We start from the raw sequence: 16,031 nt of genomic DNA on the forward strand, positions 1-16,031 counted from the left end.
TGACGAGGTGGTTTATTTCACGTGAAGAACTTTTTTTTCGGATACGCAGTGCAATCGATGACTATTCCTTTTTTCCAACGCGCTGTCGAGCCAAACAAAATGACTTGACGGTCTATTCAATAAATATAATGTTCATTATTTTACCCTTTATCATAATCCTGTGTTTCCTTTCCACCTTGACCTGTTTTTGTTTGAATATAATGCCGAGGCAAACATTTTTTGTTGATGCTTAACCATGCAGTGCTGTTTGTTTATATAAAGCATGTTTACGTGACAGAATTATTCCCATTTGGTGATGGCAAGACACAAGGAAGCCACGAAAAAGAAGCCTCTTTTGGAAACAGAGAAAAAGAATGAGGAAATGGATATCAAGGTAAAGTGAACGAGCATGAGAGAGCCAGACTGTTGAATGTGATGAGTAAATGTATGTTTTATTTTTTTCTTTTGCCAATTTTTGTTTCTGTGAAAGTATTTTATTATTATATCATACTTATGCTTTTAATTAAACAATCATGAAGGCTCAGAGGTGTTTCTACCTTTACCATGACACAAAGCACATGGCTGGACAATGGTCAAATCAAGTAGATTGGATTTGAACCAGGGGCTAACAACGTCATGTCCTCCTTGATCAGGTGGAAACACCAAAGGAGGAAACGCAAAGATTCACTCAAAATATCAACGTGTTAAATCCTCAAATCTGTTGATATTATTTTCACCACAAAAAATCATATAAAAGGAGAGGATTCCAAAATAAGTCCACCCACTACAGTCTGAAACTCACTGCTATCATAACAACAACGATAACAGCTACAATAATACTGTGACTTCTCTTACAAGTAACTTCAATGCATAAGGAGGGCATTGGGCCCATCAAACCCTGTGCTGTCCCACCACAGTCTTACACTCACTGTTATAATAATAATAACAAAAAGAAATGTAATAATACGAGTTACTTTCGAGTGACTTCAATGTACGAAGAGGCTGTTGGGGCCTATCAAAGCCTGCGCTGTGATTAATAACCTATTGCTGTTCATCCTCTCCCCTTTTGAAATACTGAAGGTCGAGCAAGGTATCAGCACATACCAGTTTATAAATGTTTTGTGTGACTCGTCCTTGATTCGAACCATCAAACTCCCAGACTCTGAGCGTACACTCTGACCATTACGCCGCCATGTGTGCAAAAGCAGTTCGTACTGTTCGCAGTTTTATTCACATTTGTTTGACCACAACAAGATTACCGCTTTGAAATAATCTTTTGAGATTCTGAGCTGAATTGTTGAGACAATTTGTGATGATAATTACAAAGTTTGCTTCGCCAGTAATTTACATATGACGTTGTTTTGCAGCAAGAAACTGACATCAAGGAGTTGAAAGAGAGGCTTGATGCTCTTCATAAAAAGTACATCGAAGGTTTCATCAATGCTAATAAAAAGTTGGCAATGGTATGGACATTTTGATCAAAACACTCCACAATCCCATCCTCTGAAAGCTATCATGTCTGTCTGTATCACCGGAAAAGATAAAGAATATATTTTATCAAAGTCGAGTTGAGAGGAATATGTTTAATGTTGTGGGAAATTACATGCAACTTTAGTTTTGAGCATTCGCCCAAGTTCAGAGCTAATTTGCTTTGACGAAGGCCTGGCAATCAAGACGTCAACCACACCTCATTCCACGTAGCAGTAAGCATATTCAAATGGACTTGTAAACTTCCCATCATGGATTTGTTCAACAAGTGCATCCTTCCTCCTCGACCTGGTCAAGACTCACTTTACATCCATCCTTTCAGCTATTCCTTCTCTGCCCATCTTTCTTCCTCTCCAAATTTTGACTCACCTGACAATGTTTTTGTCATAGTCTATATGTGTAGCTTTTGGGAAGCTTGCCCAATGCCACAGAAGATGGCTGTTTGCACAGGACAACTATTGAGGTCTACATTCTGCCCTCTGACAAAATTATTGAGCTGCCATTTCCACAGAATCTGACATTTATTATTCCATCTACTGTTACTGTCACAAAAGACTTCTCTCTTTCGTGCACCTGTTTAATCCCACCTTTCTCCAGCTATGCTATACATCCTCTTGGAAATGGTCCACTGAATCTTGTGGGGAGGCCATTCCAGTAAAGAAGCTTATTTTTCAACATGCAAGGATATTGTTGCGGATCCGGGGTGGTGGGATTCTCATCCGACTCTAGGCGCCACCCTCACCACCGCCGTCTCCGGGGTTTATAACGCCGGCCGGCTCGGCACAGGCCTCGGCTCACGCGTCTTCAATCGCGGTACCAACGTAATCCTTGTACCTTACTAGTTGGAGAAATAGAACCCCTGTAACAGACTGATTGTGTCAGATGCCGAGTGTTTTCTGCCAGTCTGCAACCATTTTGGTTTTATATGCCAATCAAACGGATCTTTCCTCGACGCGACACAAATTAATCCATAGCGACAACTTCATTCGTACCAACCAGATTTATTGGGGAACATCGGGGAATACGACACAAGCAAAACATTCATGACAATGCTTTTATTAACAATCTTTAACCCGTTCTTAACTGGGGAACTATGGACTACAGGTTTTGAGGGGGTCCCTACCAAGATATGCCTTATACAACACATGCCGACAAAGAGAGACAGACAGACAGCATGCAAGACAAGACGGAGTACTTGGTGATGTTTCATGGATGAGAGGGCAGTGTCAAAAGCACCAATTTCGCTCGCAACAGGCGGATGTCCACGGATTCGAGCCCCAGCTCGAACGCGCCGCGTGGCAAGATGGCGGCGCCGCACTCTTTCCTTTCCGCACCGCACGGTCTCCACGCGCTCTGACCCCACGTAAGGTCGACGATAGGCCTTAGCTGATTTCTCTCAAGGTCCAGCATACAAATCCAGGCCTGGCCTGTTCACCAGACAAGGCCCCAATCGAGGTGCCGGGCTCTGGCAAACATATCGAGCCGTTGGTGTGAGCAGGGACCGTCAGAGGCTCCGTCCTCTCAGTTTCTTTCTGTAGAATCACCTTTTCTTTCCTTTTCCACGCTCGCCTCTCAAAGCCAGCTGCCGTCTCTCTCACAGCGGAATCACTTCCTCATAAGAGTCCATCGCCGACTCGATGTGCAGGCCGCCTCTCCCACTGCCCCCAAAAAGGCAGACTCGCCGTACAGGCAGCCTCTCTTACTGCTAAAAATGCAGACTCGACATGCAGGCAGGTTCAGCGTCTCTCCCGGCAGATCCAACACTGTGCCTCCTTCGTTCAATCGCCTCAAAAACCCAACTGTTTTCCACAAACAACCTTTTTATGAAGCCTTCGTTTCTCTCTTGTTCGCTCCTTCGACACACGAGCACCTTCTCTCAGCGAAGCCGACAAACTCCTCCCCTTAGCTTCACTTCCTCTTTTTGGCCACACCCTCTCAGCCGACTGGGCGGGGCCTCGTCCGGGATGGGGAAGAAGAAGAGGGAGCTCTAGTTCCACCACCACCACCGCACAAACAATAATACAGCCTCTTGCACCTCCCGTCGCACATGTAACACCCATTTTACCACACAACCGAGCTAAACATGGATTTAATGGGTGATCTGAGCTAATCCTATATTTAGTCGTCCAATAAGGGCCATTTCCGTAACACTTTTCTGTGAAAGCATTTTATTATTATGTCATATTTATGCTTTTCATTAAACAATCACGATGGCTCAGAGGTGTTTCTACCTTTACCATGAAACAAAGCACATGGCTGGACAACGGTCAAATCAAGTATATTGGATTTGAACTAGGGGCTAACAACGTCATGTCCTCCGTGATCAGGTGGAAACATCAAAGGAGGCAACCCAAAGATTCTCTAAAAAATATCAACGTGTTAAATCCTCAAATCTGTTGATATTATTTTCACCACAAAAAATCATACAAAAGGAGAGGATTCCAAAATAAGTCCACCCACTACAGTCTGAAACTCACTGCTATCATAACAACAACGATAACAGCTACAATAATACTGTGACTTCCCTTTCAAGTAACTTCAACGCATAAGGAGGGCATTAGGCACATCAAACCCTGTGCTGTCCCGCCACAGTCTTACACTCACTGTTTTTATAATAATAACAAAAAGAAATGTAATAATACGAGTTACTTTCTTGTTCCTTCAATGTACGAAGAGGCTGTTGGGGCCTATCAAAGCTTGCGCTGTGATTAACAACCTATTGCTGTTCATCCTCTCCCCTTTTGAAATACTGAAGGTCGAGCAAGATATCAGCACATACCAGTTTATAAATGTTTAGTGTGACTCGTGCTTGATTGAACCATCAAACTCCCAGACTCTGAGCGTACACTCTGACCATTACGCCGCCATGTGTGCAAAAGCAGTTTGCGCTGTTCGCAGTTTTATTCACATTTGTTTGACCACAACAAGATTACCGCTTTGAAATAATCTTTTGAGATTATGAGCTGAATTATTGAGACAATTTGTGATGATAATTACCAACTTTGCTTCACCAGTGATTTACATATGACGTTGTTTTGCAGCAAGAAACTGACATCAAGGAGATGAAAGAGACACTTGATGCTCTTTATAAAAAGTCAATCGAAGGTTTAATCAATGCTAATAAAAATTTGGCAATGGTATGCACATTTTGATCAAAACACTCCACAATCCCATCCTCTGAAAGCTATCGTGTCGGTCTGTATCCCCAGAAAAGATAAAGAATATATTTTATCAACGTTTAGTTGAGAGGAATATGTTTAATGTTGTGGGAAATTACATGCAACTTTAGTTTTGAGCATTAGCCCAAGTTCAGAGCTAATTTTCTTTGACGAAGGCTTGACAATCAAGACGTCAACCACACCTCATTCCACGTACCAGTAAGGACAACACACTGTTTGCACAGGACAACTATTGAGGACTACATTCTGCCCTCTGACAAAATTATTGAGCTGCCATTTCCACAGAATCTGACATTTATTATTCCATCTGCTATAACTGTCACAAAAGCTCTCTCTCTCTCTCTCTCTCTCTCTCTCTCTCTCTCTCTCTCTCTCTCTCTCTCTCTCTCTCTCTCTCTCTCTCTCTCTCTCTCTCTCTCTCTCTCTCTCTCTCTCTCTCTCTCTCTGTCTCTGTCTCTCTCTCTGTCTCTATCTCTGTCTCTGTCTCTGTCTCTGTCTCTGTCTCTGTCTCTGTCTCTGTCTCTGTCTCTGTCTCTGTCTCTCTCTCTCTCTCTGTCTCTGTGTCTCTCTGTGTCTCTCTGTGTCTCTCTGTGTCTCTCTGTCTCTCGTTTCATCCCACCTTTCTCCAGCTATGATGTACATCCTCTTGGAAATGGTCCACTGAATCTTGTGGGGAGGCCGTTCTTGTAAAGAAGCTTATTTTTCAACATGTAAGGATATTTTGATTGAGGGTAACTTTCGGTGTGTAGCTCACAACAACTGCGTGTCCATCCTTCAGAAAGCTCGAAAACATAATCTTACCGATTTTAAAGATAAGCAATTTGCCATTATTTTTCCTTAAAGTTATGATGGTGCCTTATCAATGAAATCTGTCGGGTATCCTCCCAATCCATGCCCTCCCTTACAGCGGACTCCATTCAAGTTAAAGCATCAACTCAGTTCTTGCTTCAAAATCTCATGTACCCAAGCCATCCTGCTCAACACTAACTTGTCCCCTCCACCCAATGTGTACCAGACTTTGTATCCTCATCTGTGAATGCAGATAAAATTTACTCCAACCTCACCCTTGCTCTGTATTGGCTCCAGCTGCGATCAACAGCAAAGTTTTCAAATCATTTTCTGCAGCTTTTGCTTTTCCTCTCTCTGAGTTCTTCAGCCTTTCTTTGGGTGATGATAAGCCCAATATGTCAGGCAGGGGATCCAGCCCAGAGACGGCCACGATAACCAAAGTCATGGAATTGATAATTGATGCTGATGTCAAGTCATTCACTTATTTAAAAGCCTGATCTCGAACCATCAGTTTTGATTATTTCCTGGTCCCTCAAATGACATCCTGCTGCTTGACCACATCACTGGACATATCAGGCAATTGCCTGTCTCGCATCACGCTTTGCTTTCCAAGCTCTTTGCTTTTGGCAAAGAAGCCCCTTCATTCCTGGATTGCTGACTTCCTTCATCCATGCAGTCAGTGCATTGCTTTCAATGGAAACCTCTCATCTCGTCTCTTGCAGCAGTCTGGAGTACCCAATGCAGTGTTTTATTCATTCTTGTTCCTTAAATACATGAATGTGCTCTCTGAATCTCTGAAAGTCCTTACATTTGTTAAGCACACAAATCCACTGTGTGTGCCATGGTACCACATCCCAATGATCAGCAGGCAGCTGCAGCATCACTTTCTGCTGAACAAGGCATCACTAGATGCTTATCTAACAATGGAACATATTCTTTAATCCCAGAAAATGTCAGTTTCATTCTGTCGTTCCACAAGGATCATAAAACTTTTTTGTGTTCCATGATCTGCCTGTCCAATTTAGTTTGTTTATTTCTACCCTTCTACCTGGGCTGGTGGATAGCCTCGAGGGATGCGTACTCGGCTCTGAGCTGTATTGCATGGGATTGAAACTCGGCCCAGCTAGACATTGTCATGCTGGTGTTTTGCAGGCAGGGCAAGGCATCAGTTTGTGTGCTCTCCCTCAGATTGACGTTGAACAAGGTGACCCGTCTGGCATTAGTTGATGGACTCTCCTTTGCGAATAATTAAACGAGCTATCGCTATATACCTGACTAAATTTAAATTCCTGTTCTCACCTATGGGGGGGGGCACTGTATCAGTGGCACTGCAGTACACTTGTGTAACCGACAGCCACTTTCGACGTACAAACGATGATAATGACCTATCCACCGATCCTATCTTTCCACCTATAAATTACAAACATCATACACTGGAAGAGGTTCAATCTCTTTCACTTCCATTTGTCACAATCAGCTATGACCTCACCTGGGTCAAACATATGAGGATCATGGCCTCTCATATGAGCAGCAAAAAGTGTCTTCTCTTCTTCCAAGTCTTTCCTTGAAAGATGAGAACTACCCACACTCTCACAAAGCCATTTAGGTGCAGCTCACCAGAGTACTGCTGTTTCAGATGGATTGGGGCCCTATCATCCCATCTTCTCATGGACTCTGTGGAATTCTAAACTAAAGCTTTCAACATATTAGCATCTCTCATGATGAGGCAAAAGGACAAGGCCTCTGTTTCTCTTAACATTGCAAACAGGTTGGTGGCCTCTATTTTTTTTTTATTGTTTCTTTCGTGCTCTTGCTTCATCCACAGTATTCCATCGCTTTGCCTTATGACTCCTCCCAGCTCCTCCATGATGCACACATTCTCCCAGGAACACACTCCGTGCTAAACTCCCAAAAATCAAGGCTTTCGGCCCATCTCACTTATTTTGTGACTCTTTTCCGACGTTTGTGAAACTGACTTCCGGATGTGGTTTAACTGCACTCTTCCCTCCAGGGAATCATGCCAGTGGTACAGCACCATCTCATGTATTCCTCCATCCCAACTTCCAATCCGATCTTCCCCATTAACCTTACCAAACCCATGCAACCTTTTCCCTTTCAGCTAAAAGGGTTTCCTCGACTTCTCTGTCCTCTTTTCTGGTTAATTAATTCTCTTGCTTATCAGGTCCTCCTGTTGACTCGTTGCTCCATTGTTCTTACCTTGCCTTCTTATCCCCGGTCACCATGCTCTTCTCTGAGCATATATTTGGATAAATCAAATACAAACTTTTGGTTGATAAAATGAATTTTTTTTTCTCAAAACAGATGCATTAACCTTCATGGTGATCCATTCAAATTTCATCTTTTCACATAAACACTTAATCTTCCTTTGAAATATTCTGCCATATTTCATTTTCGTTTCTTTTTTTGTCCTTTGCTGTAAAAAACATTATTTTCATTATTTTGTCATTGTGTGCTCCTTCTGCAGCATCCATTTCTCACCAGGATGGAAGATCAGAGCTGCTCGGACAAGAAAGGTAAGAACAATTTCAATAATGTCTTTCTATTTTCTTTCATTGAGGCTGATTGGCTGGCCTCGAGGTACGCAGACTCACTTCCAAGTCGTCTAGCTAGGGCTTGATACCCGACCCAGCTATAAACTGTCAGTCCGGTGTTTTATTGGAAGGGTGATTCATCAAAGTATGTGCCGTCCCTTGGATAGCCGTTAAACAGGCGTCCCGTCTGCCAGCATTCGTTGGTAGACGTTAAAGATTCCATGATGTCCTTCTCAAAGAGTCTGTAGGCTGTCGTCGGCACCATGGCCAAATTCCCAATTCCTGCCCGAATAGTCGAATGTCAGGCGTGGCCATCTGGTTGATGAAGACTTGGGCTGAGCTTCCCCTGGCTCACGCCACATGAAAAAAAAAAAAGATGATGGTGGCCGAGCTGTTCGTTTATCTTCACAGCGGTTTATGCTTCATTGGTTTCTTTTCACAGCATAGGACTTTTGAGGTGAATGATAAACCGAGATTTCAAGAACCAAACTTTGTGCCAATTTCAGTGAAAGTTAAATTATTTATGATGTCACTGAAAACAGTTTTTTAATTTCACATAATTTTATCAAAACCTTTCATGGAAAAATTTATTACAATACAAATACATTGTGGACAATGCTGTATGCAGAGGGGATCTTCAGCAAAGCAGTCATGATGTTATCAAACTTCCTTTGCTTTGACCTATTTGTTTCCGGTGGAGTCCTTATATGATGAACAGATTTATTCCTCAAACTGTTCACATTACCAACTAGAGAGTTCATAGAACATGATACCCCATGCAATGTTTCAGTATATACTTCAATTCTAATAAAAGAATGATTTTGAAGATCGTTTTAAAAATCCGAAATTTTAACACCACTGAAGCAGTCTTATACATGACCCTCATACACTGTAATATGATGGATGACATTTCGTCATACTTTAGGAGATAAAAGCATTATTGATCGCCGTAGAAGCACCATCAATCGGCATCGTACATATCCATGTTGGTGGGCTCATCTTCCCCCGGATACTGTACCCTCTCACGTGCTATACAGTGCTCACAGAAAGTCTACACTGCACCCCTTTTCAAAATTTCCACCTTTTGTTCCCTTATAACCTGGAATAAAATTGCATTAAAACACTTTTTCCACCTTTTATTTACACATCGTAACCCACAGCTTCCAAGTGAAAAACAAATTATACAAATTTTGGAAAACGAATTAAAAACACAAAACTAGAATATCGAGGTCGGGTAAATGTCCACCCCTCTGAATTAATTAATACTTGGTGGAAGCACTTTTGACAGCAATTACAGCTGTGAGTCTGTTGGGATAGGTATCGACCAACTTTGCACACCTTGATTGGGCAATATTTGCCCATTCTTCTGAACAAAACTGTTCAAGCTCAGTGAAGTTGTGTGGGGAGTGTTGATGGACAGCAATCTTCAAGTCATGCCACAGATTTTCAATTGGATTTATGTCAGGGCTCCCAGTGGGCCACTCAAGGACATTTATCTTTTTGTTCCTTAGCCACTCCAGTGTAGCTTTGGCTGGGTGCTTGGGGTCATTGTCCAATGACCAAGCTGGGGCTTGGGGTCCTGAAAGGTGAACTTCCATCCCAATTTCAGCCTTGTGGCAGAGGGCAGCAGGTTTTCTTCTCAGATTTTTCTGTATTTTGCTCTATCCATTTTCCCTTCTATCCTGACAAGTGCCCCAGTCCCTGCTGAGAAACATCCCCACAACATGATGTTGCCCCCACCATGCTGCACAGTAGGGATGGTGTTATTTGGGTGATGTGCTGTGTTGGGTTTGAGCCAAACGTAACATTTTGCATTAAGGCCAAAAAGTTTTATCTTGGTTTCATCAAACCACAAAACCTTTTGCCACATGGCTTCAGAATCTCCAGTGTTTTTTGCATCCCTCAAACAGGATTCAAGGTGGGCTTTTTTGAGTAATGGCTTCCCTCTTGCCACCTTACCGCACAGTCCAGACTTGTGTAATGCTTGAGATATTGTTGTCACATGCACACAGTGACCAATCTTTGACAAAAAGGCATGTCGCTCTTTCGAAGTTGCCATTGGCCTCTGTGATCAGTCATCTCCTTGCTGGGTCATCCAGTGTGGAGGGACGGCCTGATCGAGGCAGGGTCTTGGTGGTACCATACGCCTTCCACTTCTTGATGATTGTCTTGACTGTGCTCCAAGGGACACTCAAGGCCTTTGCACAGATGCCAACCCTCCCGATTTCATCGGGAGGCTTCCGAAAATTCACCCAAACTCCCGCCCTTACGATCACTATCCTTATCCTCCCGAAATTTTGATATTTTTGCACTGTTCACTAATCAGAATGTACTAGTATGAGAATTGAATGAAAAGCATCGTCTGCTACGTATAGCATGTGGTAACTCCATAACGTTCGCTGCTACCAAATTGTACGTAAAAAATTGCAAATTCAAATGAGGAGCAGCGAAACATTGGGTCTGGTTCTCGCTTATGCGATCATGCACTGAGATTTAGTGCATGCAGTATGTGTGCAATACAGTGCATGCGGTATGTATGCACAGTGTATATGCATGCGATACGCTCACTGCATGCAGCTGGGCCCCGTACCAGCCCGGCGGTCGCGACCACCGTGCGGTGTTTAACAGCCGCTAGAGTTCTACGAGTCGTGCTGCAGCTGTGGAACATCGACTTCGAAGTTACCGATGCTTCAAGCCCTCGATGTTGATTACGAAATGGCAGAAAGAAACTACGAAGACCAAGAAATGGTCTCAGAAGTACAAGACCGAATACAGTCTCCAATACCCGTGTATTCGAAAGTCTGAAAGAGGAATTCATCATGCGTATTGTACAATATGCAGCGTTGATATTTCAGTTGAGCACGGAGGTCGCGATGATATTCGGAAGCACGTTGGAAGCAAACGGCACACAGACATTGCAAAGGAGAGATCTTCGAGCACGAGTACCGGTACACTTCTGAATTATTTCACCAAACAAGGGACAAGCGAGGAAGAGGATGTTACCCGAGCGGAACTTCTCTTTAGTGGATTTATTGTGGAACATAACTTGCCCATATCAGTCTCAGATCATGCTGGACCTCTATTTCAAAAGATGTTTCCAGATTCAAAAGTTGCTTCAAAGTATGGATGTGCAAGAACAAAAACTTCAGCAATAATTGGTGAGTTGTCAAATGTCACTGCTTCATCTATTGCCGATATTGCTAGCCTAGCTACAGACGGTAGCAATGACAGTGGTGAGGCCCAGCTATATCCTGTCCTGATTTCGTACTATGACAACAGTGCTGGGATTGTGAAGCAAGGTTTGCTAAGTTTGCCTGCGTGCAAACAAGATTCCACTGGAGAAAACATTTTCAAACTGCTTGATCATGAGTTCAGTGACAGGAAAATTCCGTGGGGAAATTGTGTTTCCTTTTGTGCTGATAATGCCTCTGTCATGGTGGGCAAGCACAAAGGAGTCGCTGCTTATATCCACAAACAAAATCCAGAGTGCTACATCATGGGATGCCCTTGCCATATGATGCACAATACGGCCAAGAAGGCGGCTCAGGCCTTACCCATTGAATTAGATGACTTTCTCATCGATATTTACTACTACTTGGACAAAAGTAGTAAACGCGTCAAAGGAGTGAAAGCACTGCAAGAACTCTGTGATGCCCCGACACACAAGATTCTGAAGCATGTCGCAACAAGGTGGCTGTCCCTTGGTCAGTGCCTAGACAGGCTGATTGAACAGTGGGAGCCACTTCGCCTCTTCTTCAAAGAAGAAGTACGAAGAAAAAATGCAACCAACTGTAGCCAAGACTCTAACAACGAGCAAGAAGGACGGCACTGTATCTACTGCCAGTACTGGCACTGCAGGATCAAGCACTAGTGGAGCAGCATTCACCACTACCACTGCAGTATCTGCTGCGAAGAAGACAGCAGGGACAGCACCAAAACCAATGCTGAGAGCAGGTAGCATCACCGGCCCTTCATCACGTTCATCTACAAAGCAGATCCCTTCAGAGTCGAGAAAGACTGTGATAGTCCCATCTACAGGCAAAGAAGGACCCAGTTAAGTTCTGCTTTTGCCAAATCACTTGATAGAAGCTCAGCAAAACCTTCGAATCAGAGGTCTTCTTCCTTGGCTGCACCTACCTCAAGCTCTCTCCTCAAACGTAAAATTGGATCTGGTACTACGAGTCTGACCTCTTCTGTTGGCAGTAAACGCAAGTGTGATCGCCCTGCGGCTAAGTGTACTACGAGTTCTACAACTAAAAGCGCATCTTCCTCAAACACTGTGCAGGAATCTAGAGAAAAACGTGTCAACAGGATGTTCTTGTCTCCACAAACAAAACTCTATTGTTTCTTCCTTCGATATGCTAACAAGCTTTTTGAGAAGGGAATCTTCTGCTCCAAAGAGACGAACCCTGTATTCATCTCCTGCACGGAGAATTGAATGGTCTTCTGAAAGATATCTTCGTACGGTTTTGAAACCATCGGTGTCATCGGTTGCTCTGGTAAATGTACCCTTCTCTGACAGAAATCATCAGAAGAATGATGAGGACCTCATGATTGGGAACGATGCCAAACTGTATATAAGGGAACAAAGGAGTCTCAAGAAATCCACCTTCACTCTGAGTGAGTCAGACATCCAAGGTTTCTTCAGTGCAGTTCGCTCATATTATGTGAAAGCCTGCAATTACATCTTCAAAACCTGGCCGCTAGATGATGAATTAGCCAAGCATACTCAGGTGCTGGATGTTAAGCTACACCAAGAAGTGGGGTTTGACTGTGTGGAGTTTTTCATCAAGAAATTCCCCTGTCTGTTCAGTGGCGGTGATAGTGACAGAGACAGTCTTGAGAGTGAATTCGCTCACTACCAGGCAGACGCCTCCATAGCTACAATTGCTACTGAGACAGTGAGAGTGGATGAGCAGTGGCATCGGATTTCACAGCTCACAGATCCCTGCACTGGTGCCAAGAAGTATCCTAATTTGAGCAAAGTGATGAAGGGAATCTTGGTCATTCCTCATTCGAACGCATCATGTGAGCGGGCACTCAGTCTTGTGCGGAAGAATCATACTGAATTTCGTCCCAATTTGAGTGTCAAAACCCTGGAAGCTCTCTTAATTGAAAAACTAGCTCATAGCACCCCTTGCTACCAGAGAGAATACAGGAAAGACATCATCAGAAGGGCTAAAAGAGCCACACAGCTGTCACTCAGCAAAGCTGCCATGGAAAAAGCAAGCAGCAGTAGTACCAGCCAGTAAGGTAAGAAAAATATTGCTTCTTTTGTGCTTTTTGTTAATCTTTGATTGTCCCCTAACTTACTAATATTAACATACATGTAACATTAAAAAGTGCACAATTTTCCCCTTTTTTTGTTCAAAAAGTGGGAATTCTTAACATGTTAAATGCTCCAAAATAGGGCTCAGAGGGCACTAGAGAGCGTCTGGAACCCCAGAGCTTCCAGGGCCCTAAGGCGGGCCCTGGACTCCGCCGCAAGGGTCGAGCGCTCCGCGCTCGAGATGTGCGCTTCGCGCACATTATTTGGTGTCGGTTGCAAATCCTCCCTAATTCTGATTTCCAAAAGTTGGCATCTCTGCTTTGAAATATTTTTATACCCATCCACTAATCTGTGCCTTTCCACAACTTTATCCTGGAGGTCTTCTGAAAGCCCCTTTGTTCTCATGGTTGAGTCTGCTGTGAAATGTACCAACCAGCAGAAGAAACATACAGGAACAGTTCGTTACCTTTGCTGCCGAAGGTGGAAGGAGCTTGTGTTTTTGACCCTGTTTGTTTGTCTGTCTCTGTCTCTGTCTGCGTGCAGCAAATCTCAAAAAGATGTGGACGGATCCGGATGAAATTTGGTGGGCTGGTTGGGTTTGTGACAAGAACGCACTGATTCGATTTTGGTGAAGGTCCAAATCCGGATCTGCCGACTGGAATTTTTATATGATTCTTCACCATTGAGAGATACGGTCAAAAACGATATCGTACTGTGTCTGCCTCATCATATTTCAAAAATGTATTGGGCCCAATATGTTCTCGTGGATCAGGAATTATGTAGCGGAGGTATGCGCTCTCCCGAGTGCCCTTCTAGTTTTATTCTGAAATAATCAGATATGCCACAATTTAACACAGGTCGAGGCCAATTAACTTGGTGTGTGATTTTGAAGGTGATTGGTTCACCTTAGCTAATTTACAATTGTTATTATTAGGGGTTGGACACTTATCCAACCAAGACATCCTCGTTTGGTGTTTTAAATTTATTTTCTGAAATTTGTAGAATTTGTTTTTCACTTGGAAGCTGTGGGTTACGATGTGGAAAATAAACGTGGGGAAAGTCTGATTTAATGCAGTTTAATTCCAGGTTATATGGTCACAAAAGGTGAAATTTTTGAAAGGGGGTGCAGACTTTCTGTCGGCACTGTATATCAATAGCATGGTTCTTAGAAATATTATGAAGGCAATTTCTCTTCTGCAGTGTTCCAAGTATGTAATTCATATACGGACATGAATGGATCGATTGCTTCACCCCACTTTTCACTTCACGTGCTCGGGGTAAATATTTATTGCATTTCCACAAATGCCTCTAAAACCTTAACACTGACTGATACTAAGGTAAGTAAGGTAACAGATTACAGGGCATTTCACAGTGGGAGAAGTTGAGTCAAGGGGAGGGGAGGGGTGGACCCAGTTATAACATGAAAGTAAGAGGCGTTGGGTACGGTTAATGGGAATAGAAAGATCACATTTATGGATTGAAATATGACGTGAAATGGTGACTCGTCAACTGCTGGAAACCTCAGAGAGAATATGAACCTTTATTGTTATTATTATTATTATTATTTTTATTTTTATTATTATCATTTTATTTCTTTACAGTCAAGGCTCATGGAAGAGTGAGACCTTTATTTATTTAGTAATTACAGGAGACCCCTGTTTATTTTTATCCCCATGGAAACACCAAACAGATGTCGACTCTGTAAAAGAGGAGCAGCAGAGCAGCAGGAATAGTCCCAACAGCAGCACATTGGAGGTTGATCAACACTTGACCAGGGTGGCTGGACAAATGGTTCTTCAACCAAAGGAGGTGAATATTTTCCTTTCCACCAACAATTAATGAACTTCTTGAACAATAATTCTCTTTTGTTATTTGATTTCCTAATTTCATTTAATTTCCTTATTTAACTTCCTTCAACTCTATGAGCTCGGTTGTTTTCTCTTCCTATTTTGTGCTCATCCTCTGCTCTTCATGCCAAAGTCATCATTTATTACCTCCTCCACCGAAGGTGAAGGAGGTTATGTTTTCACCCCTTTCTGTTGGTTTGTTTGTTGGTTTGTTTGTGTATAGGATATCTCAAAAAGTTGTGGATGGATTTGGATGAAATTTTGTGGATTGGTTGGATGTGTGACAAGGATGAACTGATTAGATTTTGGTGAAGATCCGGATCTGACTACTAGAATTTTTAGTGATTCTTCACCATTGAGAAATAGGGACAAAAATGATATCCAGCATGATATAGTATTTCAAAAATGTATTGGGCCCGATGTATTCTCGTGGATCAGTCATTGTGTGGCAGAGGTATGTGCTCTACCAAGTGCCCTTCTTGTTTTTCAGAGTTTTATCTTCTGTGGGACTTCTAAATTCGGAATATTCTGGATTATTCCTTTCAGAAAATAATAAATGCACAAAAATCTGTCAATATAAATATTCTCCACAATCTGTATTAGTGGAAAAGATGAAGAATGTGTTTTACCAAAGTTTTGACAACAGGAGTATGATTAATGCCGGGGAAATTAGATGCGACTTTCGTTTTGAGCATTAGCCCAAGTTCAGAGGTGATTTGCTTTGATGAAGGGCTGGCAATCAAAACGTCAACTTCACCTCATTTCACGTGTCAAAGGATATTCAAATGCATTTTTAAACTTCCCAACGTGGATTTCTTCATCAAGTACTTCCTCCTTGACCTGGTGATCACTCACTTTTCATGCATCCTCTCCTGTTCCTTCTCTGCCCATCTTCACTCCTCTCCCCATCTTCACTCCTCTCCCCATC

The 16,031-nt window shown here is 42.8% G+C and overlaps 1 protein-coding gene across 4 annotated transcripts in view; it reads left to right on the forward strand.

The window, feature by feature from the left end:
* Nucleotides 1–16,031, forward strand: part of LOC147016470 (uncharacterized) — a 121,951-nt gene that overhangs the window by 35,772 nt on the left and 70,148 nt on the right. For all 4 annotated transcript variants that reach the window (XM_085845140.1, XM_085845143.1, XM_085845142.1 and 1 more), the window contains 4 exons: nucleotides 278–373; nucleotides 1,347–1,442; nucleotides 7,921–7,969; nucleotides 14,947–15,065. In XM_085845140.1, the coding sequence (XP_085701266.1) occupies nucleotides 278–373; nucleotides 1,347–1,442; nucleotides 7,921–7,969; nucleotides 14,947–15,065 (360 nt within the window). The remainder of the gene's footprint in view (nucleotides 1–277; nucleotides 374–1,346; nucleotides 1,443–7,920; nucleotides 7,970–14,946; nucleotides 15,066–16,031) is intronic.

Source organism: Eptatretus burgeri, chromosome 11 (genome assembly GCF_056783735.1).
Source record: "Eptatretus burgeri isolate ZD-2024b chromosome 11, Ebu_testis_v1, whole genome shotgun sequence".
Taxonomy (NCBI): Eukaryota; Metazoa; Chordata; class Myxini; order Myxiniformes; family Myxinidae; genus Eptatretus; species Eptatretus burgeri.